The 25,459-nt window shown below is 36.7% G+C and overlaps 1 protein-coding gene across 1 annotated transcript in view; it reads right to left on the reverse strand.

Annotated features, from left to right (window-relative positions):
• Positions 1 to 7,027: 7,027 nt before the first annotated feature.
• The window catches only part of LOC101895685 (otoferlin), a 33,142-nt gene continuing 14,710 nt past the window's right edge, over positions 7,028 to 25,459 (reverse strand). The window contains exons 12-17 of the mRNA XM_059119821.1: positions 23,291 to 23,442; positions 23,091 to 23,227; positions 22,741 to 22,922; positions 18,627 to 18,747; positions 11,947 to 12,392; positions 7,028 to 7,202 (exon numbers count right to left, since the gene is read on the reverse strand). Coding sequence (XP_058975804.1) covers positions 7,028 to 7,202; positions 11,947 to 12,392; positions 18,627 to 18,747; positions 22,741 to 22,922; positions 23,091 to 23,227; positions 23,291 to 23,442 — 1,213 coding nt within the window. The remainder of the gene's footprint in view (positions 7,203 to 11,946; positions 12,393 to 18,626; positions 18,748 to 22,740; positions 22,923 to 23,090; positions 23,228 to 23,290; positions 23,443 to 25,459) is intronic.

Raw genomic sequence — 25,459 nt, forward strand, 5'->3', positions numbered from 1 at the left:
TTATTAATATTTCTAGAATTTTCTTCCAGGCCAGCCACAACATATGCTAAGACTAGATTTCAAGGATATTTTTATAAACCTCACAAATCCGTTAGTATTTCCACTTTTCGAAGAGCCCAGGACATGACTAACAACAAAATGTTGAAATGACTTCTGAAATGTCTCGAAAAAAATTTCATTTAATTTAAAATCCTTTATCCAGGATCCCACTTAAAAATTACTTCCTTTCAAAAAAAAAACAAAAAAAACACGACAAAATATTTCGAAATATCATTTGTCACCTTGACGGGTGCCAAGGTGTCGCCAGGTCCTTGTTCACACAATGAAAAAAGTGCATGGCGTTGACAGGACACCCAAGGAGTTGCTAAGTCCTTTGACTCGAAAATTTACCCAAAAAAGCGTTATTCAGCATTCAGTTGTTAGTCATGTTGTTCACAAGGAGCTGAGTAAGCTGTCACTTTTTTTCCGAGCGTTTTTTTTTTCTTTTCTCAACAGAATTCACTTTAAATACACTTCTTCGACACTTGACTTGATGATGTTTTTATGTAAATTCGATGGCAAGGAGGACATTTATTTACTTTTGCTTTTCCACGACCCGGCAAATGGCTTCGACGACAATCGCCGTTTAATGGCAACTTTTAGTTCCGTTTCCGCTTTAAATTAAAAATTTACAAATCTCCAACATATGCCTAGGTTTTCTAACACTCCGGATTGGCGTTTCCTCGACCGATTTTCGTTTCGTGTACGTTCACTTGTATGGAAAACTTGCAACTGATTATTTGCGATTCATTCGTAAACGGAGGAGCATAGAGGCAACAAGTTGTCATTCCCTTGCTTTGTGTCATTTTCCTAGTTTTTTTGGTTTGGTTTGTCTTTGCGCTATCGCCACTAACTGATAATAAAAGTCACAGTTAATGGGTTAATGAAACAAAATCAGAAGGGGGAGGGGGAAGGCAGGAGGGGGGCGACACTGGCGATTCCAGTGTCCCCACTCTCCGCAGGCTTTACTAATGTGAATGTAATTAAAAAAGAAATGGAGGGGTTATCCTTTAGATAAGAGAGAAAAAAAATAAAAATAAATGGTACGAGGGGCGTAGAGGAAGTTTTGGGAAATGTAATTTTAGAGGGGATGGGATGGGATCATAACGGAAGTTTCTGGAAATGGGATTTAGGGTAAACTTTTTCAGAAGTGGATTTTTTGATACCCTCTGCCACAAGGCTACAGAGGGTATACAGGGTGGGATAAAAAACTGCAAAAAAAGTCAAACGCCATGATTTTTACATTTTTTTTTAATTTTATTGAATAAAAGCAAAAAAAATCGGAAATATCGTCAAATTTTAGAATAAGTTTAGATTTGTTCGAATTGGTCATTTTTGACACGAATTATGGCCTTCAAACGACCAATGAAACCGTCACACGCTGCCCGAATGTTGCTCTGCGGTATTTTGGCCCATACCCGGCGAAGCGTTGGCTTGAGGTGATCGACACTTTGGTATTTTTTAGTGCCAACCTTGCTTTCCAAAATACTCCAGACACAATAGTCCAACGGATTGGTATCCGGAGATTTTGGTGGCCATGCAATGGTGCGCTGGAAATGAAGCGAGGAACCTCATTTTGTAAACATTCTTGGGTGGCGCGTGTTGAGTCCTGTTGGAATGTCCAAGGTCTGCGGCCAAAATGTTTGCGTGTCCAAGGCTTTAATACACCCTACAGAGAATATTTTCGCGATAATATTCGCCATTTATTCTGATGCCACGGTCGATGCTAATACGAGCGGAGAGCGACCATCGGCTGTTATGGCGCCCACACCATCACCATGGCCGGCGCTTGAGTTCTGGTGGCCAACCGAAGATGCACATTTTCAGATGACCTCTTTGGCAAGTAAACACGATCATTTTGCTGTTGTTGTTTACAAACTGCTCTGCTGGACAACGAATGTTTTCTCATCGAAGACGGAGAAAACCATATTCGGCAGTTCACCATTTTCGGCCAAGCGACGCAACTCTTTAGCTCTTTTGAGTCTATTTTTTTCTGTTGCGGTGTAAGTTCTTGCACTTTTGGGAGTTTCAATGGCTTTACCCCGAGCTCATTTTTCAATATTTGCCGAATGGAATATTGCGATATGTTAAGCTCACGAGCCATTGGCCATCGCAACGGCTACTGCGACGCGAGTTTCAAGTCGATATAGTAGCTTCTTTACTTTCCGATCCGTAGCTTAGAAATGACAGCAGTCTGAAGTTGGTTACAGTTATTTCATCTCACCCTGTAAATACAAATTTCCAAAACTACCTACATACCCCAATCCTACACTCCGGCAGAACTCTTATTTCCAATTTTCAGGATACCAGCTCTATTAGTTCACCCAAATCCAAATTATTTCCAATTTCCACTATTCCAACTCTACCGGTTCATTTCACCCAAATCAAAATTGTACCAAATTTAGTACCATTTAGTACTTTTCCTGCATAAATGTACACATTTCAAAAACTTTCTCCATATCCAAATCCTATACTCCCCCAGTAATTTTAGTTTCAAATTTCAGGGTTCCAGCTCCATCCGTTCCGTTCCAAATCCAAATTGTACCAAATGTAGAACTATTTAGTACTTTTCGTACGCATAAGTAAAAATTTCGAAAACTAGTTCCATATCCCAATTCTTCCTCCATTGATATTATATTTTTTTTTAAATTTCAGGATTCCAGCTCCATCCGTTCCGTTCCAAATTCAAATTGTACCAAATCTAGTACCATTTAGTACTTTTCCTGCACATATGTAAAAAATTTCGAAACCTTCTCCATATCCCAATCCTATGCTCCGCCAGTAATGTTAATTTCTAATTTCAGTATTCCAGCTGCACCCATTCCTCCAAATTCAAATTGAACTAAATTTAGTACCGTTTAGTACTTTTTCATATACATGAGTACTCACTTCCAAAACTACTTCTCTACATCGATTCTACTTCTCAATTCCAAATTTAAAATTTTTACCTCTAACCATTCACATGAAACGAAATGGTACCAAATGTAGTACATTTTAGTACGTTTAGTACACTTATAGTTCGAATTTCCGAAATCTTTTTGGTAAATCTATCATACACTCCATCAGTGACCCTCATTCCAAATTTAAGAGTTCTAGCTCTACTGCTTCCTCAAATACAAATAGTACCATATTTCGTACCTTTTAATATTTTTCGTACCGTTGTAGTACGAATTTCCAAAGACCCAGTTTTATCTGACCCCTTTGGGCCAAGTGTGACCCTCACCCAAAATGTCAAAATTCCAGCTTCAGCCGTTTCGTCTGAGTGTTGATAAATCGTTAAGTCAATCAATCAATGCCGTTCCAGTACGAATTTCCAGAAATCCAGTCTTATCTGACCCCTTTGGGCCAAGTGTGACCCTCACCCAAAATGTCAAAATTCCAGCTTCAGCCGTTTCGCCTGAGTGTTGATTAATCGTTAAGGCAATCAATCAGTCAGAGTCAGTCAATTACTTTTCTCTTTAAATTCGTGTAAATAGATTTCTCTCAATCGTAAGCTTTCTCTCTCTCTCTAAACTTTTCTCACAACCCCTCGCACCTGCCTGCCTCACATATCAGTATTCCATTTAACGTTAACGATTTGTGGCCGTTACTACTTTTTTTTTGCGCCATGCGACGAGACACCCACAGGACCGCTGGACAGACAACTACACGCATAAAAGATCTCTCAAGTGTGCCATCACACGTATACTTAAACAAACAAAGACCACACACACACACGCACGCACACTCGCACACACATATTTGGTGGCACGGGCATTCGCGTAAGTGAATTGTGAGCTGTGACATTTTATTGTGAAATTGATAGTTGACAGTCTATTTACCTCCTCCGTAGAATGAATGGATGATTGTTGGTTTGTGTGCATCCGTCACGCTCGGCATGGCTGTCACAGCGACTGCCGCATAAAGAAGTCATTTACATAAAATGGCAAATAGACTTTTCTATATAGAGTTGTAGATATGTATGTTTGTAGCGAGATTCACAGAGATGCCGGCATGTAACGTCATGGCATGAATGGATGACAACTACTACAAATACACTCACTCACTCACTCTCTCACCTATTGACATTCACGTAAACACGCGGTTGACACTTTGCTGTTTGAGGCTGAAGGGAAATACGTGGATGTGGCTCATTTGCTGTTGGTAATTTTATTAGTTGTTGTTTGCACGAGTTTTAACACATCCCCAGCTTCACTTCGTGGAAAAAAATATTCTTTAAAAAATCTGAATTTATTGGTCCTTGAAAAAAATAATATTTAAAAAATCCACGTTTATTGGTCCTTGAAAAAAATATTCCTAAAAAAATCCACGATTATTGGCCCTTGAAAAAATATTCTTAAAAAAATCCACGATTGGTCCTTGAAAAAATATTTTTTAAAAAATCCACGAAAAAATATTTTTTCAAGGACCTATAAACGTGGATTTTTTTAATAATATTTTTTTCAAGGGCCTATAAACGTGGATTTTTTAAAAAATATTTTTCAAGAACCTATAAACGTAGATTTTCAAAAAAAAATATTTTTTCAAGGACCTATAAACGTGGATTTTTTAAAAAATATTTTTCAAGAACCTATAAACGTAGATTTTCAAAAAAAAATTTTTTTCAAGGACCCATAAACGTGGATTTTTAAAAAAATTTTTTTTAAGGACCCATAAACGTGGATTTTTTAAAAAAAAATATTTTTTCAAGACCTATAAACGTGGATTTTTTAAAAAATATTTTTCAAGAACCTATAAACGTAGATTTTCAAAAAAAAATATTTTTTCAAGGACCTATAAACGTGGATTTTTTAAAAAATATTTTTCAAGAACCTATAAACGTAGATTTTCAAAAAAAAAATATTTTTTCAAGGACCTATAAACGTGGATTTTTTAAAAAAAAAATATTTTTTCAAGGACCTATAAACGTGGATTTTTTAAAAAATATTTTTCAAGAACCTATAAATGTAGATTTTCAAAAAAAAATATTTTTTCAAGGACCTATAAACGTAGATTTTTTAAAAAATATTTTTTAAGGATCTATAAACGTGGATTTTTTAAAAAATATTTTTTTAAGGACCTATAAACGTGGATTTTTTAAAAAATATTTTTTAAGGATCTATAAACGTGGATTTTTTAAAAAATATTTTTTTAAGGACCTATAAACGTGGATTTTTTAAAAAATATTTTTTTCCAGGTCCTATAAACGTGGATTTTTTAAAAAATATTTTTTTCCAGGACCTATAAACGTGGATTTTTTAAAAAATATTTTTTTCCAGGACCTATAAACGTGGATTTTTTAAAAAATATTTTTTTCCAGGACCTATAAACGTGGATTTTTTAAAAAATATTTTTCAAGGACCTATAAAAGTGGATTTTTTAAAAAATATTTTTTAAAAAATACACGTCCATTGGTCCTTGAAAAAATATTTTTTAAAAAATACACGTCCATTGGTCCTTGAAAAAATATTTTTTAAAAAATCCACGTCCATGGTCCTTGAAAAAATATTTTTTTAAAAATCCACGTCCATTGGTCCTTGAAAAAATATTTTTTTAAAAATCCACGTCCATTGGTCCTTGAAAAAATATTTTTTTTAAAAATCCACGTCCATTGGTCCTTGAAAGAATATTTTTTAAAAAATCCACGTCCATTGGTCCTTGAAAAAATATTTTTTAAAAAATCCACGTCCATTGGTCCTTGAAAGAATATTTTTTAAAAAATCCACGTCCATTGGTCCTTGAAAAAATATTTTTTAAAAAATCCACGTCCATTGGTCCTTGAAAAAATATTTTTTAAAAAATCCACGTCCATTGGTCCTTGAAAAAATATTTTTTAAAAAATCCACGTCCATTGGTCCTTGAAAAAATATTTTTTAAAAAATCCACGTCCATTGGTCCTTGAAAAAATATTTTTTAAAAAATCCATTGGTCCTTGAAAAAATATTTTTTAAAAAATCCACGTCCATTGGTCCTTGAAAAAATATTTTTTAAAAAATCCACTTCCATTGGTCCTTGAAAAAATATTTTTTAAAAAATCCACGTCCATTGGTCCTTGAAAAAATATTTTTTAAAAACTCCACGTCCATTGGTCCTTTGAAAAAAATATTTTTTAAAAAATCCACGTTTATTTGGTCCTTAAATTTTATTTTTTTTAAAAAATCCACGTTTATGTGGTCCTTGGATAAAATAATCTTTAAAAAATCCACGTTTATTTGGTCCTTGAAAAAATATTCTTTAAAAAATCCACGTTTGGTCCTTGTTCATATTTTTCATTCTGCCATAAGAAATGTCCTTTATGGGGCTTTAAAAATAATCCTGTGAACGATAGATTTCCGCCATAAAAAGGGGATAACAAGAGTGCTCGCAATAACCCAGGTATCTCCCCAATGGCTACATCCTATTAAACGTTTATGTCCTGCTGAAATGCAGGAATCCTTTGGCCACAACCATTTTCACATAACTACACTTGGATGTATTTACATACAAATGAATAACAATTGTATTTACATATAAATAAATATTTAACATTGTTTAGTTGTTTGTTTGTGTGTGTATATTTGTTTGTTTGTGTGTGGCTATGTTAAATAACATTCGTTGGCATTGTCCTTGCTGGTGCTGGGAAGTGTGTAAATGTTTGTGTATGTGAATGTTGTTAGGCTGTTGTTATTTTATGCTGTGGCTGGGAAGTTAAATGGAAACGGGAATCTAACGCACACACATGCATACAATACATACACACACATATAAAAATTATGATATTGAACTATACCCATATATATTTTATGCTGACCTCAATACTCTACAACGAAACTTAACAAATCCCCCAAAATTTTTTTTTTAAATTTTAAAATTATTTATTTAACAAAAATAATAATAAATTATTTAAAGAAAATAAAATAAATAAAAAAAGAAAAAAAATAAAAATAAAATAAAATCAATTTAATTTTCATAAAATTAAATTAAAATAATTATTTAAATAAAAAAATAAAAAAAAAAAAATAAAAATGAACTAATAAACCCATTGCTGCAACAGTATTGGCAAATTCATAATCAATAGAAATAGGAAAAATCCCAGCAAAGCCACGAGACCCAGTACGATTAAATATTTCAGCAGATTTGGGGCAATAATTCTCTTGAAGCCTTTCCAGGGATTTGTGAGGGGATTAAAGGAGGATGGCGGTCGTCTGGAATAGCAAAATATTTAATTTCATTATTTGAGCTATTAATTTATTCAGGAAAAAAATCTCAATAAGTAAGAGAATGAAATGACATATCTTTCTATTGATTACGAAACTAATATGCCAATGAATTGGAATTTCCTGTGAAGGAAAACTGAGTTACTACAAAGGGAGTTAGAGAGTGTGAGAGAGAAGATGACCGATAATCTCAATTTGACTAAAACGCAAATGCATTTCCCTAAAGCTGGCAATGGCTGGTTTCTTTGCTTAAATCTTAAATCAACCGATGTAGGTCCTTGAAAAAATTATTTTTAAAAAATCCACGTGTGGTCCACGGTAGGTCCTTGAAAAAATTATTTTTAAAAAAAATCCTCGTGTGGTCCACGGTAGGTCCTTGAAAAAATTATTTTTAAAAAATCCACGTGTGGTCCACGGTAGGTCCTTGAAAAAATTATTTTTAAAAAAAATCCTCGAGTGGTCCACGGTAGGTCCTTGAAAAAATTATTTTTAAAAAATCCACGTGTGGTCCACGGTAGGTCCTTGAAAAAATTATTTTTAAAAAATCCACGTGTGGTCCACGGTAGGTCCTTGAAAAAATTATTTTAAAAAAAAATCCTCGTGTGGTCCACGGTAGGTCCTTGAAAAAATTATTTTTAAAAAATCCACGTGTGGTCCACGGTAGGTCCTTGAAAAAATTATTTTTAAAAAATCCACGTGTGGTCCACGGTAGGTCCTTGAAAAAATTATTTTTAAAAAATCCACGTGTGGTCCACGGTAGGTCCTTGAAAAAAATTTTTTTAAAAAATCCACGTGTGGTCTTCTGTAGTTCCCTGAAAAAAGTTGCCTTAAAAAAAACCAGAAGTAGTCCACGGTAGGTCCTTGAAAAAATTATATCTAAAAAATCTGCACTTGGTCCTCGAAAAAATATGTATAAATAATTCACGTTTGAATCTCGCTTGGTCCTTGAAGAATATTTTAAAAAAATCTATGTTTACTCCTCTGTTGGACATTGAAAAAATTATTTTTAAAAAGTTCAAGTATGGTCCTTGCAAAAATTTGTTTAAAAATTCACATTCGGATCACTGTTGGTCCTTAAAAAAATATTCTTTAGAAATCCTTGTTTGGTCCTCTGTTGGTTCTTAAAACACTATTCTCAAAAATATCCAAGTTTGGTTTTTTTGCTGGTCCTTGAAAAAAAATCTTTAATAATCCACATTTGGTCCTCTTTTGGTTCTTGAAACAATATTCTTTTAAAAAATCCAAGCGCGGTCTCCTGTTGGTCCTTTAAAAAATATTTTTTAAAAATCCACTTTTGGTGTTTGAAAAATATTCTTAAAAAAATCCACATTTATTGGTCCTTAAAAAAATATTCTTTAAGAAATCCACGGTTGGTCCTCGGATGGTCCTTCAAATAATATTCAGTGAAAATCCACATTTGTTTTTCCATGAAAAAATATTTTCTTAAGAAAAACAATGTTAAGACCTCTTTAGGTCCTTGAAAAAAATTTCTTTGAAAATCCATGTTAGGTCCTCTGTTGGTTCTTGAAAAAAACTCTTTAAAAAAGGACCAAACTTGAGCCCTTAAAAAAATCTCAAAATAATCCATGTTGGGTCTTCTGTTGGTCCTTGAAAAAATATTCTAAATAAATCACTTTTATTGGTCCTCGAAAAATTACTATTTAAAAAATCTACCTTTATTGGTCCTTGAAAAAAATAGTCTTTAAAAATGCAAGATTGGTCCTCTGTTGGTCCTTAAAAAAATCTTTAAAAAACCCAAGTTTAGTCCTTGAAAAAAATTCTTTAAATAATCCATGTTTGGTACTCTGGACTCTGTTGGTCCTTGAAAAAATATTTAAAAAAAATGACGTTTATTGGTCCTTGAAAAAAATATTCTTTAAAAAATCCACGTTTGATTCCCTGTTGGTCCATTCAAAAATAATCTTTAAAAAATTCACGTTTCATCCTCTGTTTGCCCTTAAAAATATATTCTTTAAAAGAACCTCCTTTGGTGCTCTTTTGATCTATCAAAAAAAATCTTTAAAAATCCACATTTGGTCCTTTGTTTTGGTCCGAAAAAAAAATATTCTTTAAAAAACAGGGCTTAGTCGTGAAAAAAAAATTAAAAATCCACATTTGCTCCTCTGTACGTCCTTCAAAAAAATTTTTTTACAAATCAACATATGGTCCTTTGTTGATCGGTGAAAAAATATTCTTCAAAATTTCACGATCGGCCCTCTTATGGTCCCTAAAAATATTCTTTATACCATCCAAATATTTCCATAAAGAAAAATCTCTTAAAAATACACGTTAAGTCCTCCATAGGTCCCTGAGAATTTATTGTTGAAAAATCCACGTTTGGTCCTCTGTTGATCCTTGAAAAATACTCTTAAAAATTTTGGTTTTATCCTTAAAAAAACCCTTTAACAATTCGAGCTCAGTCCTTGACAAAAAATATTCTTTGAAAACAATCCACGTTGGATCCTCTGTTGTTCCTTAGAAATATGTTTAAAAAATCCACATCCTTAAAAAATCTACTTAGGGTTAGTGTTAGAAAAATCATTCTTCCAAAAATTTAAAAACTGCTACGGCTGTTGGATATTCTAGAGAGAAGAGCCTCTGGTTTTCTAAAGAGAAGACTTTCATCTGGACTTCTAGGAGAATACCATCAACTGGTCTTCGATGAAAAGACCATTAACTGACCTTTGACGAGAACATCATCAACTGGTCTCTTTTGATGAGAAGACCATTAACTGGTTTCTTTCGATAACTGGTCTTCGATGAGAAGACCATCAACTGGTCTTCGATGAAAAGACCATCAACAGACCATCTACTGGAAGACCATCAACTGTGAGAAGACCATCGACTGGTCTTCCATGAGAGAAGACCATTGACTGGTCTTCTATGGAGAAGAAGACCAGATCTTCTGGTCATCATCTATTGGAGAAGAAGACCAGACCTTCTTCTGCTCTTCTATTGGAGAAGAAGACCAGACCTTCTGGTCCTCTTCCATTGGAGAAGAAGACCAGACCTTCTGGTCCTCTTCTATTGAAGAAGAAGACCAGACCTTCTGGTCCTCTTCGATTGAAGAAGAAGACCAGACCTTCTGGTGCTCTTCGATTGAAGAAGAAGACCAGACCTTCTGGTGCTCTTCGATTGAAGAAGAAGACCAGACCTTCTGGTCCTCTTCGATTGAAGAAGAAGACCAGACCTTCTGGTCCTCTTCGATTGAAGAAGAAGACCAGACCTTCTGGTCCTCTTCGATTGAAGAAGAAGACCAGACCTGCTGGTCCTCTTCGATTGAAGAAGAAGACCAGACCTTCTGGTCCTCTTCTGTTGCAGAAGAAGGCCAAGCAGACCTTCTGGTCCTCTTCTGTTGCAGAAGAAGGCCAAGCAGACCTTCTGGTCCTCTTCTGTTGCAGAAGAAGGCCAAGAAGACCTTCTGGTCCTCTTCTGTTGCAGAAGAAGACCAGACCTTCTGGTCCTCTTCTATTGAAGAAGAAGACCAGACCTTCTGGTCCTCTTCTATTGAAGAAGAAGACCAGACCTTCTGGCCTCTTCTATGGAGAAGAAGCCCAGATCTTCTGGTCCTTTTCTATTGGAGAAGAAGCCCAGATCTTCTGGTCCTTTTCTATTGGAGAAGAAGACCAGACCTTCTGGTCCTCTTCTATTGAAGAAGAAGACCAGACCTTCTGGTCCTCTTCTATAGAGAAGACCCTCCGGGTTTCTATAAGAAGGCCCTCCCGTCTTCTATAAGAAGGTGCGACCCTTCGGTCTGCTATGAGAAGACCCTACGGTCTTCTATGAGAAGACCCTCCGGTCTTCTGTGAGAAGACCTTCCGCTCTTCTATAAGAAAACCCTCCGGTCATCTGTTAGAAGACACTCCAGTCTTCTATGGGAAGACCCTCCTGTCTTCTATGAGAAGACCCTTCAGTCTTTTATGAGAAGACCCTTCGGCCTTCTATGAGATGATCCTCCGACCTTCTATGAGATGATCCTCCGGCCTTCTATGAGAAGACCCTCCGGTCTTCTATGAGAAGACCCTCCGGTTTCTATAAAAAGATCTTCCGGTCACCTATAGGAAGACCTTCCGCAGTTCTATAAGTAGACCTTCGGTTCTTCTTTAAGAAGACCCTCTATGAGAAGACCCTCCGGTCTTCTATGAGGTGATCCTCTGATTTTCTATAAGAAGACCCTCCTGTCTTATATAAGAATGACCCTCCGGTATTTTATGAGAAGACCCTCCGTTCTTTTATGAGGTGATCCTCCTGTCTTCTAAGAGAAGACCCTCCGGTCTTCTAAGAGAAGACCCTCCGGTCTTCCATGAGAAGACCCTTTGGTCTTCTATGGAGAAGACCCTCCGGTCTTCTATGAGAAGACCCACCGGTCTTCTATGGGAAGACCCTCCGGTCTTCTATGAAAAGACCCTTCGGTCTTCTATAAGAAAACCCTCCGGTCTTATATAAGAAGACCCTCCAGTTTTCTTTGAGAAGAACTTCCGGTCTTCTACGAGAAGATCCTCCGGTCTTCTATGAGAAGACCCTCCGGTCTACTAAAAGAAGACCCTCTGGTCTTCTTTGAGAAGACCCACCGGTCTTCTATGAGAAGACCCTCCGGTCATCTATAAAAAGACCCTCCGGTCTTCTTGAGAAGACCCTCCGGTCTTCTATGAAAAGACCCACCTTACGAGCAGACCCTACGTTTACAAAATCACAGTTTCTTGCTTATTCCTATTTTTTGTCTCTTACTCACTTTGGTTCCGGCAGTGCATTCGGTGGATTCCTACCCAAACCCACGGGATATGTGGCCGCTTCCTTTTCCGTCAACAGCTCCAATTCCATATCGATTTTCCCCGCCAAACCCAATTTATTGTTCATTTCGGGAATATTACCGCGTACCGGAAACCAGCCACGTATTTTCTTTTCACGGAAAAGATTCACGAGACGTCTGGCGGCGGTGGCGGCAGGACATGGTTTTCGATGTCCAGCGATTTGCGTGTTCAACACACTTTCATATGTTGTTAATTGACACTGCTTGGCCGTCTCAAAGGGCTGGGGAAAATTGGAGAGATTTATTTCCAAAGAACCGAGAAAATCATCCTGTGATATAATGTCATCGTCCCAGATTTGTAGTGAGAGTTGGGGCGGTTGTTTGCGGTGATATTCCTCAAGGAGACCGGTTTTGCGTTTTACCAACATCTGGTGAAAAAGGGGGAAAAGGAGAGAGGGGGGAGGTCATAGAAAGTTGGAGAAGAAGTGATGAGAAAAGTAAACAGGTGTTAAATACCAATTTATAATCTCTTCCATTTATATGTATGTGCATACATATGAATGTAGTAGTTTTTGTGTGTCCTCCAAGGAATCATAATTATGTTGCAATTTTTTCTCAGGGCGAGGGGAAGGGGTTCTCCTTGAGTGTTCTGATTTCTCATTAATTCTAATGAGATATTATTTCTCCTAGTTTTTTTGTTGGTCATCTTGGCCATCTAGCCAAGGAATATAAATCCAATCTCCTTTGCTAACAAATTGTATCCTTGTGCTCCCCCCTTGTCCTGCCAAGGACATTAAGTTGTTTAAGATGTGTTTTTTTTTTCGATTTTTTTTTTTAGAAAAAATCCTTTTTTTCTATTTTTTAATTATCCAAAAATCGTTCTCTCAAATATTTGCCATTTGATCCTTTTCATGCTCCGGCCTAGCACTAATTATCACATCCTTTGCTTTGCAGCTAAATTTGTTGTTGCCACTAACCTTTGACCCGCCAACGAAAAATCCATTTAACTCCCACCTACCAATTTTTTATTTAGTTCTACGGCGGTCGTTGGAATTACAATTAAATTTAATTAGAACTCATTATTTGGTTGTAATTTTAACTCGTCGCGGAATTTTTACAAAATAAGTAAATAAAGAAAAAAAATGGAAGAAAAAATTTGAGGAAAATACAGTGGAACGTCGCTATAAAAAACAGGGAGGCGAAATAAAATTTTAAAAATTTAAAAAAAAAAAAATTAAAAGGTAGCAGTCGATTCTGTCGACAGATGTATAACCTCAGCCAATGAAAGATTATTTAAATACAGGGTTAAATGAAAAATCTAAAGCCAATTTCAGACTGCTGTCATTTCTAAGCCACTCGTCCGACAGCTGTTAAAATTATTCCAGTGATAGCTCATGATATCGTTTACAAGCCTACAAAAGCATTTTGGTGAGAATTTTCCAGAAAAGAAGTTATTCGACGGATGGAGATTCAAGGATAGTGTGATTTCTTTATATTTGGCTGGAAAACCACCAGCCAAGTGGCTATCGTTAGAGCCCTCCAGCATTTAAATCTGAATAAATCTTTTGTGTCTCGTACCATCGCTAGTTACCGATTACGTGATACTGGTAGTGTAGCCCGAAATATGCCAAGGAAGTGGACGAAAAAAACAGCAACATCAGCAGAAATGCTACGAAAAATAAATAAGCGACTTGATCGAAACCCGCGTCGCAGTGGCCGAAAAATGGCTCGTGAGCTGAACATATCGCAATATTCCATTCCGCAAATATTAAAAAATGAGCTCGGGGCAAAGCCATTGAAATTCCAAAAAAGTGCAAGAACTTACACCGCAACGGAAAGAAAATAGACTCAAAAGAGCTAAAGAGTTGCTTCGCTTGGCCGAAAGTGGTGAACTGCCTGATTTGGTTTTCTCCGTCTCCGATGAGAAAACATTCGTTGTCCAACAGTTTGTAAACAACAACAACAAAATGATCGTGTTTACTTGCCAAAGAGGTCAGCTGAAAATGTGCACTTTCGGTTGGCCACCAGAACTCAAGCGCCGGGCATGGTGATGGTGTGGGCCGCCAAAACGGCCGATGGTCGCTCTCCGCTCGTATTAATCGACCGTGACATCAGAATAAATGCCGAATATTATCGCGCAAATAATCTGGAGAGTGTATTAAAGCCGTGGGCACCTGTATTTTAGGTTATTTTGGCCGCAGACATTTCAATGAAGTCGCTTCTTTACTTTTCGAACCATTTCTGCTGATGTTGCTGTTTTCTTCCGTTCACTTCTTGAACGGTGTGGTCCGCCATAACACGTAGAATAAATGCCGAGTATTTTTGCAAAAATATTCTGGAGGGTGTATTAAAGCCTTGGGCACGCAATCATTTTGGCCGCAGACCTTGGACATTCCAACAGGACTCAGAACCATCTCACTCGGCACGCGCCCCCCAAGAATGGTTACAAAATGAGGTTCCTCGATTCATTTCCAGCGCACAATGGCCACCAAAATCTCCGGATACAAATCCGTTGGACTATTGTGTCGGGAGTATTTTGGAAAGCAAGGTTGGCACTAAAAACTTCGATGTCGATCACCTCAAGCAAGCGCTTCGCCGGGAATAGGCCAAAATACCGCAGAACAACATTGGGGCAGCGTGTGACGGTTTCATTAGCCGTTTGAGGGCCATAATTTATGCCAAAGGTGACCAATTCGAACCAAGCTAAACTTATTCTAAAATTTGATGCTATTTCCGACAGTTTTTGCTTTCATTTAATAAAATTAAAAAAAAATGCAAAAGTTATGGCATTTGACTTTGTTGCAGTTTTTTTTTATCTCACCCTGTATATCATCTTCACAACAGATCTTGTGTTAGCAAAAATGTTTGTTTGTGTGAAATCTGACGAGAGTTGAATGTTTATTTCACTTCCATTGAGCGTTTTTGGTTATTCAAAACTTTGACCCTTTGTGGGGTAGGTACCAGAAGAAATGGTCCGATCTCTACCATCTTCATAACATATCTTGTGTTGATGGAAATATTGAGATGTACCAAGTCTGAATGGAAGCGGATGTTAATTTCGCGTTTTATGAGCTTCACGGATATTCCAAATTTTGACCCTTTGTGGGGGAGGTACTAGAAGGAGTGGGTCTATGTATATCATATTCACACCAGACCTTGGATTAGTAATAATATTGTGATGTGCGTAATTTGAAGATAATCGGACTCTTACATCACATTTTATAAGAGTTGTAATTATTCAAAGTTTTTACCCTTTGTGTGGGAGGTTCTTGATAGAGTGGACCGATATTGTCAATTTTTGCACCTGACCTAGCACTGTTGGAAATATTAGGATTTCCAAAGTTGGAGTAAAATCGGATTATCCTTTCTCATTCTGTGCAGTAAAATATTTTTTTTCGAAAATTCCGACCTTTTGTGGGGGAGGTACCAGAAGGAGTGGGCTGATATTATCCATCTCAGAACTCGATCTAAGTTTGACAATAATATTACGATGTAGGAAGTTTGAACCAAATCGGTTACTCCCTTCATGGGTTATCGTACGCACCAGCCAGAAAAGACAGACGGATGGACGGACGGACATCGCCAGATCTTCTCCAAATATCCTGAAACAGATTTGGTCAAAAAGAAACATACGGTCCATAATCGTTATTTCGATGAGGCACATTTTGGCTGTATCAAATGTTAGTCCCCCGAAAACTCCATTTAACTGTGTTCCACTGCTCATGTGACATATCTCTCATTCCTCACCTTCCCTATGCAGAGATGGAAAATGTCATTACTCTGAATGGGCATTGTTAAATCAATAAGCTCATTCCGTCTTCGGCCTGTGGCATTATTGTCGCCTCCTGGTGGAATAGCTCGACTCTGTAGCCTTTGGGTCATTCAAATTTTGGTCCACGAAATCTCCAATCAACTATGTTCCACTGTTCATGTGGCCCAACCTTTATGTCTGCCCCTCCCTTTCCCCTACCCCCTTACTGTTTCCTGAGAATTACGAGGTGAAATATATTTTTTGAATTAAATAATAGATATTTCTTCTGAATGTCGTCAATTCAAGGCCACTAGTCTTGGAGTCAAAATCAATACCTGTATCCATAGACGGACAATGTCATTACTCTGAATGGTTATAATTAACACAATAACCACTTTCCGTCCTCTGCTTGAAACACCGTCCTCGTCTTCAACTGGAATAGCTCGATTTTGAAGCCTTTGATCCATTGAAATGTTGGTCCCCAAAAATGCCATTTAACGGTGTCCCACTGTTCATGTGACCTGTTTCTCATTCCTCTCCCTCCCTTCCTCTATCTACGTTACTCTCGTATGAGAATCTCGAGGTGAAAGATATTTTAAAAATCAATTAAAAACGATTTTTTCTGGAAGACGTCAGTTTTAGCCACCAGTCTTGGAATCAAGTGCATACCTTTATCCAGAGACGGAAAATGTCATTACTCTGAATGGTTATATAATTAACACAATAACCAGATTCTGTCTTCGGTCTGAGACACTATCCTCGACTCCAGCTGCAATAGCTTGACTCTGAAGCCTTTGGTCCATTCAAATGTTGTTTCCCGAAAACTCCATTTAACTGCCTTCCACTGTTCATGTGACCTATCTCTTATTCCTCTCCCTCCTTTTCCCCTAAAATAAATAAATAAATAAAACACAAATTGTTCTGGAAGTCGTCAAGTCAAAGCCACCAGTCTTGGAGTCAAAGTCAATACCTGTATCCAGAGACGGGAAATGTCATTACTCTTAATGGGCACAGTTTAAACAATAACCAAATTCCGTCTTCGGCCTGAGACACCGTCCTCGACTCCAGCTGCAATAGCTCGACTCTGAAGCCTTTGGTTCATTCAAATGTTGGTCGCCCAAAATTCCATTTAACTGTGTTCCAATGTTCATGTCACCTGTCTCTCATACCTCTCCCTCCCTTCCTCTCTCCACGTTACTCTCGTATGAAAATTTCGAGGTGAAAGATATTTTTAAAATTATATAAAAGCCGTTTTTCTGGAAGTCGTAATTTCCAGCAACCAGTCTTGGTGTCAAAGTTAATACCAGTATCCAGAGACGGAAGATGTCATTAAACAATTAAACAATAAGCACATTCCGTCTTCGGCCTGAGACACCGCCCTCGACTCCAGTTGCAAAATCTTGACTCCGAAGCCTTTGGTCCATTCAAATGTTGGTCTCCGAAGACTCTATACAAATGTTCGTCTGACCTATATCTCATTCCTCTCTCTCTTGAAGTTAAAATCAATGCTTGGATCCAGAGGCGGAAGATGTCATTACTTAGAATGGTTATATAATTAAAGCAATAACCAGATTCCGTCTTCGGTCTGAGACACTATCCTTGACTGCAGCTACAATAATAGCTCGACTCTATAGCCTTTGGTCCAATCAAATGTTGGACCCCAAAAAATTCCTTTGTCTATCTCTCATTCCTCTCTCTATCTCTCATTCCTCTCTCTACCTTTCCTCTCTCCTCCTTACTCTCTTATGGAAATTACGAGGTCCAATATATTTTTAAAATTGAATAAAACCAATTTTTTCTGAAAGTCGTCAAGTCAAAGCCACCAGTCTTGGTTCAAAGTCAATACCTGTATCCAGAGACGGGAGATGTCATTACTCTGAATGCCCATTATTAAGAAAATAATCGCATTCCGTCCTCGGCCTAAGACTCCGCCCTCTTTCTTACTCTCTTATGAAAATTACGAGGTCAAATATATTTTTAAAATTGAATAAAAACAATTTTTTCTGGAAGTCGTTACCAGTCTTGGAGTCCGATACGGTATCCAGAGACGGAAGATGTCATTACTATAAATGGGCATAGTTAAATCGATATTTTCCGACTTTGGCCTGAGATACCACCCCCGACTGCAACTGCAAAAGCTCGGCTCTAAAGCCTTCCCTTATGAGAATTACGAGGTCAAATATATTTTTAAAATTAAATAAAACCATATTTTTCCTTTAGTCGTCAATTTTAGCCACCAGTCTATGTGCCAAAATAAATACCTGTATCCAGAGACGAGAGATGTCTCTTTCTCCCCATATTTTCAACACTAGAATATTTCAATGATTTTGGTTTCCCCAAAAATTCTTTTCAACTCTGTTCCACAGTTATCTATCCCCCTTTTGTCTCTCGCTTTCCCCCTATCCCTCCCTCCCTTCCTCCTCTCCTCCTTGCTCTCTTAATATTTTCAACACTGGAATATTTCAATGGGTTTGGTTTCCCCAAAAATTGCATTTAACCCTGTTCCACTGTCACTGTGACCTGTCTCTCCTTGCTCTCTCTCTCTCCCTCCCTTTCCCTCTCTCTTCCTTACTCTCCTATGAAAATTACTACACCTACTTCCCATATTTTTAACACTAGAATATTTCAAAAATTCCTTTTAACTCTGTTGCACTGTTACTCTGACCTAACTCTCTTTGCTCTACCACCCTCCCTTTCCACTCTCTGTCTCTTATTTGCGAGAAATACTACCCCTACTCCTCATATTTTCAACACTAGAATATATCAATGGTTTTAGTTTCCCAAAAAAAAATTCTTTTAACTCTGTTCCACTGTCACTCTGACCTATCTCTTTTTGCTCTCTCTCTCTCTCCCTCCCGTCTCCCACACCTCTCCCTCTTATTCTCTCATTCGAATTACCACCTCCACTTACCATATCTTCAATGCTGCTATATTTCAATGGGAATATCATGCGCCAATTAAATTTACCCTCGCCATTCATTGATCGGTAATGGATATCTGTGGTCTGGGCCTCATCAGGATTAGAACACCAGCTAAGGAATATAAACAAACAGACAGGCAAATCAAAACATACACACAAACAAATGCAAAGGAGTTTATTCAAAGAGAAACCGAAACAGCAGCCGAAGAAATCAATCTTTGCACAAAATTTGGAGGAATTTTTCAAGAATTTTTGGAAGGGACAAAAATACATTTGAATGACCTTATGGGTGACTCTATGGGGTCAAGCAATGATACACAACTGTTCTTGAGTGTCGATCTCTTTGAGTATCAAGGAGCTCCGCCATGGCATATGAGTGTCGAAATTAGTCTTTCATTTCTCAGTATTAGTGACCTAGGGTGAGATGAAAAAACTGCAGCCCATTTCTGACTGCTGTCATTTCTAAGCCACTCGTCCGACAGCTGTTACAATTATTCCATTGACAGCTTATTATATTGCTTACAAGCGTACAAAAGCATTTTGCGAGAGAATTTTCCAGAAAAAAAGTTATTCGACGAATGGATCTCAAGCGGGATAGTGTGATTTCTTTATATTTGTCTAGAGAACCACAACTGGCTATCGTTAGAGCACTCCAGCATTTAAATGTGAATAAATCTTTTGTGTCTCCTACCGTCGCTCGTTACCGATGACGTGATACCGGTAGGGTAGCCCGACATATGTCGAGGAAGTGGACGGAAGAAAACGGCAACATCAGCAGAAATGGTTCGAAAAGTAAAGAAGTGACTTGATACGAAACCCGCGTCGCAGTGGCCGAAAAATGGCTCGTGAGCTGAACATATCGCAATATTCCAATCGGCAAATATTGGAAAATTAGCTCGGGCTGAAGCCATTGAAATTCCACAAAGTGCAAGCACTTACACCGCAACAGAAAGAAAATAGACTCGAAAGAGTTAAAGAGATGCTTCGCTTTGCCGAAAGTGGTGAAGTGCCGAATTTAGTTTTCTCCGTCTCCGATGAGAAAATATTCGTTGTCCAGCAGTTTGTAAACAACAACAACAAAATGATCGTAATTACTTGCCAAAGAGGTCAGCTGAAAATATGCACCTTCGGTTGGCCACCAGAACTCAAGCGCCGGCCATGGTCATGGTGGGGGCCGCCTTAACAGCCTATGGTCGCTATCCGCTCGTATTAATCGGCCATGGCATCAGAATAAATGTCGAATATTATGGCGAAAATATTCTGGAGGGTTTATTAAAGCCTTGGGCACGGAAAAATGTTGGCCTTGGCCAGACCTTGAACATTTCAACAGGACTCCGCACCATCGCACTCAGCACGCACCACCCAAGAATCGTTACAAAATGAGGTTCCTCGCTTCATTTCCAATGGCCATCAAAATCTCCGGATACCAATCCGTTGGACTATTGTGTCGGGAATATTTTGGAAAGCAAGGTTGGCACTAAAAAATTCCAGAGTGTCGATCAAGCAAGCGCTTTGCCGGTAAGGGGCCAAAATACCGCAGAGCAACATTCGGGCAGCGGCGTGTGACGGTTCCATTGGCCGTTTGAAGGCCATAATTCGTGCAAAAGGTGACCAATTCGAATAAATCTAAACTTATTCTAAAATTTAATTTCCGATTTCCGACATTTTTTGCTTTCATTCAAAAAAAAAAATAATTAAAAAAAAAATGTAAAAATTATGGCGTTTGACTTTGTTTGCAGTTTTTATACCCTCCACCTTATAATATACCCTCCTTATATTAACGTTGTCATTCCGTTTGTAACATCCTTAAATATTCGTCGTAGACCCCATAAAGTACATATATATATATATATGCATAATCAGCGTAAAATTCTAAGTCGATTTAACGATGTCCCTCTGTCTTTCCGTCTGTCTATCTGTCTGTTGAAATCACGATACAGCCCACATTATTTGACGTAGAGCGCCAAAATTTAGCAGAGCAATTTGTATTGTGTCTGTGATGGTTGGTGTTGAAAATGAGATATATCGGTCCACGTTCTGGTATAGTCCCCATATAACGGTACCATCCGATATTCGGTATTTTTAAGATTTATGCCAGATTTTTTCACGGATTTGTCTGAAAATTGGTATTTGTAGGTCACAACGGGTCCCTGTGCGTGTGGCAAAACATTGTATGTATAGGTCCACGTTTTGATATAGCCCCCATATAACGATACCTCCCGATATTCGATAATTTGATGGTTTTTGCCGCATTTTTTCACGGATTTTTCTAAAAATTGGTATTTGTGGGTCATAATGGGTCCCAGTTCGTGTGGCGAGTCATTGTAATTATAGGTCAACGTTTTGGTATAGCCCCCATATAAGGGTACCTCCAAATATTCGGTATTTTGATGATTTTTGACACATTTTTTCAAGAATTACTCTGAAAATTGGTAGTTGTAGGTCATAATGGGTCCCAGTTCGTGTGGCGAGTCATTGTATTTATAGGTCAACGTTTTAGTATAGCCCCCATATAAGGGTACCTCCCGATATTCGATAATTTGATGGTTTTTGCCGCATTTTTTCACGGATTTTTCTGAAAATTAGTATTTGTAGGTTATAATGGGTTCTAGCTCCTTTGGCGAAACATTGCATGTGTAGGTCCACGATTTGGTATAACCCCCATATAACGGTACCTTCATATATTCGGCATTTTAATGGTTTTTGCCACATTTCTTCTATTTCCTTTACCCTTAGGTGGAGGGTATTAAAAGTATGGCCCGGCCGAACTTAATGTTTTTTACTTGTTTTATCGCTCCCTGTATGTAGTACCTTTTAATATTTTCGCACCGTTGTAGTACGAATTTCTAAAAACCCAGCCTTATTGGACCAAGAGTGACCCCCTCACCCAAAATTTCAAGATTCTAGTTTCAGCCTTTTTGTCTGGGCGTTGTTGAATCGTTAAGTCGTTAATCGTTGACTGACTGACTTAACGATTCATCAACGTAAAGACAAAAGGGCTGCAGTTAGAATCTTGAAATTTTGGGTGAGGGTCACTCTTGGTCCAATAAGGCTGGGTTTTTAGAAATTCGTACTACAACGGTGCGAAAATATTAAAAGGTACTACATACAGGGAGAGATAAAACAAGTAAAAAACATTAAGTTCGGCCGGGCCATACTTTTAATACCCTCCACCTAAGGGTAAAGGAAATAGAAGAAATGTGGCAAAAACCATTAAAATGCCGAATATATGGAGGTACCGTTATATGGGGGGTTTTTAGAAATTCGTACTACAACGGCACGAAAATATTAAAAGGTACTAAATACTTTGTATTTGAGGAAGCATATTTGGAATGAAGGTCACTAATGAAGTCCATGATAGATGTACCAAAGGGTTTTTGGAAATTCGTACTACATCGGTACGAAAAGTACTAAAATGTACTACATTTGCTACAATTTTGTATCATGTGAACGGTTAGAGGTAAAAACTCGAAATTTGGAATGGGAATCAAGATTGAGGAGTGGAGTCGATGTAAGGAGGTAGTTTTGAAAGTTTGTGTACTCATGTATACGAAAAGTACTAAGCGGTACTAAATTTAGTACCATTTCCTTTTACGTGAACCGACAGAGCTGGAATTCCGAAATTTAGAAATAAGATTACTATTTCATTCTTACTAGGTAATTTTTGAAATTCGTACCTATGTGTACTAAATGTTGCCAAATCTGGTACAATTTAAATTTTGGGGGAACCAATACAGTTGGAAATTTTGATCATTCCATCGAAACTCTGAATTCTATGAATTTTTCAATTTGAAAAAAAATATTACTTTTCATTTAAATTTTATTCTATTGCCCCGTCTCCAATAATTTATTTATTTCATTACCATCAATCCATGGAAACACCCATATTCTGATTTAATTTGAAAATAATTGGGTTATTAACTAGCATTTTTAAGTTGGTTTCTGTTCATCTCTCCGACATATTGATTTCTTGGCTCATATTTAGAATGGCTCGCACACCCCTCCAGACAAAATGAAAACATCCACCCCCCACATTCACTACCCACCCTCTTTTGCAATATCCCACCCCTACCCCACTCATTAAAAAATAAACAAACCCACTTACCCCTTGACATAGATATCACTCATGGCATTGCCGAAAATATTGCGTTCGTCCAGGACCACATCGCTGACACTGAATATGATGAGGCGCAACTCAAATAGCTCTGGAGGCTGCGGTGTAATATCAATGGCCGGTGGTAAATTAAGATTGCCATCGTACAGCTCCAGCCATAATTGTAATTTGCCCTGGGAAAAAATTAAGACAAAGATATGGGATGGGAAAGAAGGAGACGAAGTTAATTGGTTTCCATTTCAAATCGAAAAATTGTGGTTATTTCGAAGGTAAAGAGAATAGTTAGCAGATAAATGGTGATAATTAAAATTTCTTTGTGCGTTTGTGTGAGTGTGAAATACCTGTTCTATTCCAGGACATTCGGGACGATACAAGGACCTTGTCTCCACGTGTTCGGGTACCAGCTTGTAGCCAAAGGAGGGTAGTTTTTGGAGATTTTTCAAGGCGGTCAGAGACAGGCGTTCGTGGAGGTCCTCATCTGCAAGGAAGGTAGTTGAGATTTTTAACTCTTGAGGTATTTTTTAAACTTAAGAGAGAAAACCTAAGGAAATCTCCGTTTCATCTTCAAAAGTCACCCCATCAACCTCAATTGCATTATCTCGGTAGCGTGGTAATTTGATGAAATTTTTGCGACAGAGATCCTCCAAAATTTCTCTGGGCGTTTGCAGATCTCTCCATTTGTTGTAGCCAAAACTAGGAGGGAAAATAAAAAAAGGAATATTATGGAAGGGAAGAAGTAGAAGAAAAAGGGAAAAAATATTTTTGTATATATCCACGTATATTGGTCTTTTGGTCCTTGAAAAATATTTTTAAAAAATCCTTGAAAAAATATGTAGTCCGATGATCCTTGAAGAAATATTCCTCAATCCTTTAAGGAATTTTCCTAAATCCTTGAAGAAATATTCCCTAATCCTTGAAGAAATATTCCTAAATCCGTGAAGAAATATTCCTCTATCCTTGAAACAATATTTAAAAATCCCCTTTTATTGGTCCTTGAAAAAAATATTTTTTTAAAAATCCACGAATCCAAATTCAAATTTGGTCCTTAAAAATATATATTTTTTAAAAAATCTACATTGAAAAGGAAATTTTTTAAAATCTACGTTTGGTCCAATTTTGGTCCTTGAAAAAATATTTATTAAAAGTCCACGTTTGGTCCTCCCTTGGACCTTGAAAAAAAATCCACGTTTGGTCCTCTATTGGTCCTTGAAAAAAGTAATCTTTAAAAAATCCACGTTTAATTGGCCCTTGAAAAAAGTAATCTTTAAAAAAATCCACGTTTAATTGGTCCTTGAAAAAAGTAATCTTGAAAAAATCCACGTTTAATTGGCCCTTGAAAAAATATTTTTTAAAAAATCCACGTTTATTTGGTCCTTGAAAAAATATTTTTTTAAAAAATCCACGTTTATAAGTCCTTGAAAAAATATATATTTTTTTAAAAAAATCCACGTTTATAGGTCCTTGAAAAAAATATTTTTTAAAAAAATCCACGTTTATAGGTCCTTGAAAAAAGTAATCTTTAAAAAATCCACGTTTATGTGGTCCTTGAAAAAAGTAATCTTTAAAAAATCCACGTTTATAGGTCCTTGAAAAAATATCTTTTAAAAAATCCACGTTTATTTGGTCCTTTGAAAAAATATTCTTTAAAAAATCCACGTTTATTTGGTCCTTTAAAAAAATTATTCTTTAAAAAATCCACGTTTTTTTGGTCCTTTGAAAAAATATTCTTTAAAAAATCCACATTTATTTGGTCCTTTGAAAAAAGTAATCTTTAAAAAATTCACGTTTATTTGGTCCTTTGAAGAAATATTCTTTAAAATTCCACGTTCCTTTTGGTCCTTGAAAAAACATTTTTTAAAAAATCCACGTTTATAGGTCCTTGAAAAAAGTAATCTTTAAAAAATCCACGTTTATTTGGTCCTTTGAAAAAAGTAATCTTTAAAAAATCCACGTTTATTTGGTCCTTTGAAAAAATATTCTTTAAAAAATCCACGTTTATTTGGTCCTTTGAAAAAATATTCTTTAAAAAATCCACGTTTATTTGGTCCTTTGAAAAAATATTCTTTAAAAAATCCACGTTTATTTGGTCCTTTGAAAAAATATTCTTTAAAAAATCCACGTTTATTTGGTCCTTTGAAAAAATATTCTTTAAAAAATCCACGTTTATTTGGTCCTTTGAAAAAAGTAATCTTTAAAAAATCCACGTTTATTGGTCCTTGAAAAAATATTCATTAAAAAATCCACGTTTAATTGGTCGTTTGAAAAAATATTCTTTAAAAAATCCACGTTTAATTGGTCGTTTGAAAAATATTCTTTAAAAAATCCACGTTTATAGGTCCTTGAAAAAATATTCTTTAAAAAATCCACGTTTATTGGTCCCTGAAAAAATATTCTTTAAAAAATCCATGTTTATTGGTCCTTGAAAAAAAGTAATCTTTAAAAAATCCACGTTTATTTGGTCCTTTGAAAAAATATTCTTTAAAAAATCCACGTTTATTGGTCCTTGAAAAAATATTCTTTAAAAAATCCACGTTTAAAGGTCCTTGAAAAAAAAAATTTTAAAAAATCCACGTTTATTTGGTCCTTTAAAAAAATATTCTCTAAAAAATCCACTTTTATTTGGTCCTTGGAAAAAATATTCTTTAAAAAATCCACTTTTATTTGGTCCTTGGAAAAAATATTCTTTAAGAAATCCACGTTTATTTGGTCC

This window comes from Musca domestica, unplaced genomic scaffold, assembly GCF_030504385.1.
Source record: "Musca domestica strain aabys unplaced genomic scaffold, Musca_domestica.polishedcontigs.V.1.1 15, whole genome shotgun sequence".
Classification (NCBI taxonomy): domain Eukaryota; kingdom Metazoa; phylum Arthropoda; class Insecta; order Diptera; family Muscidae; genus Musca; species Musca domestica.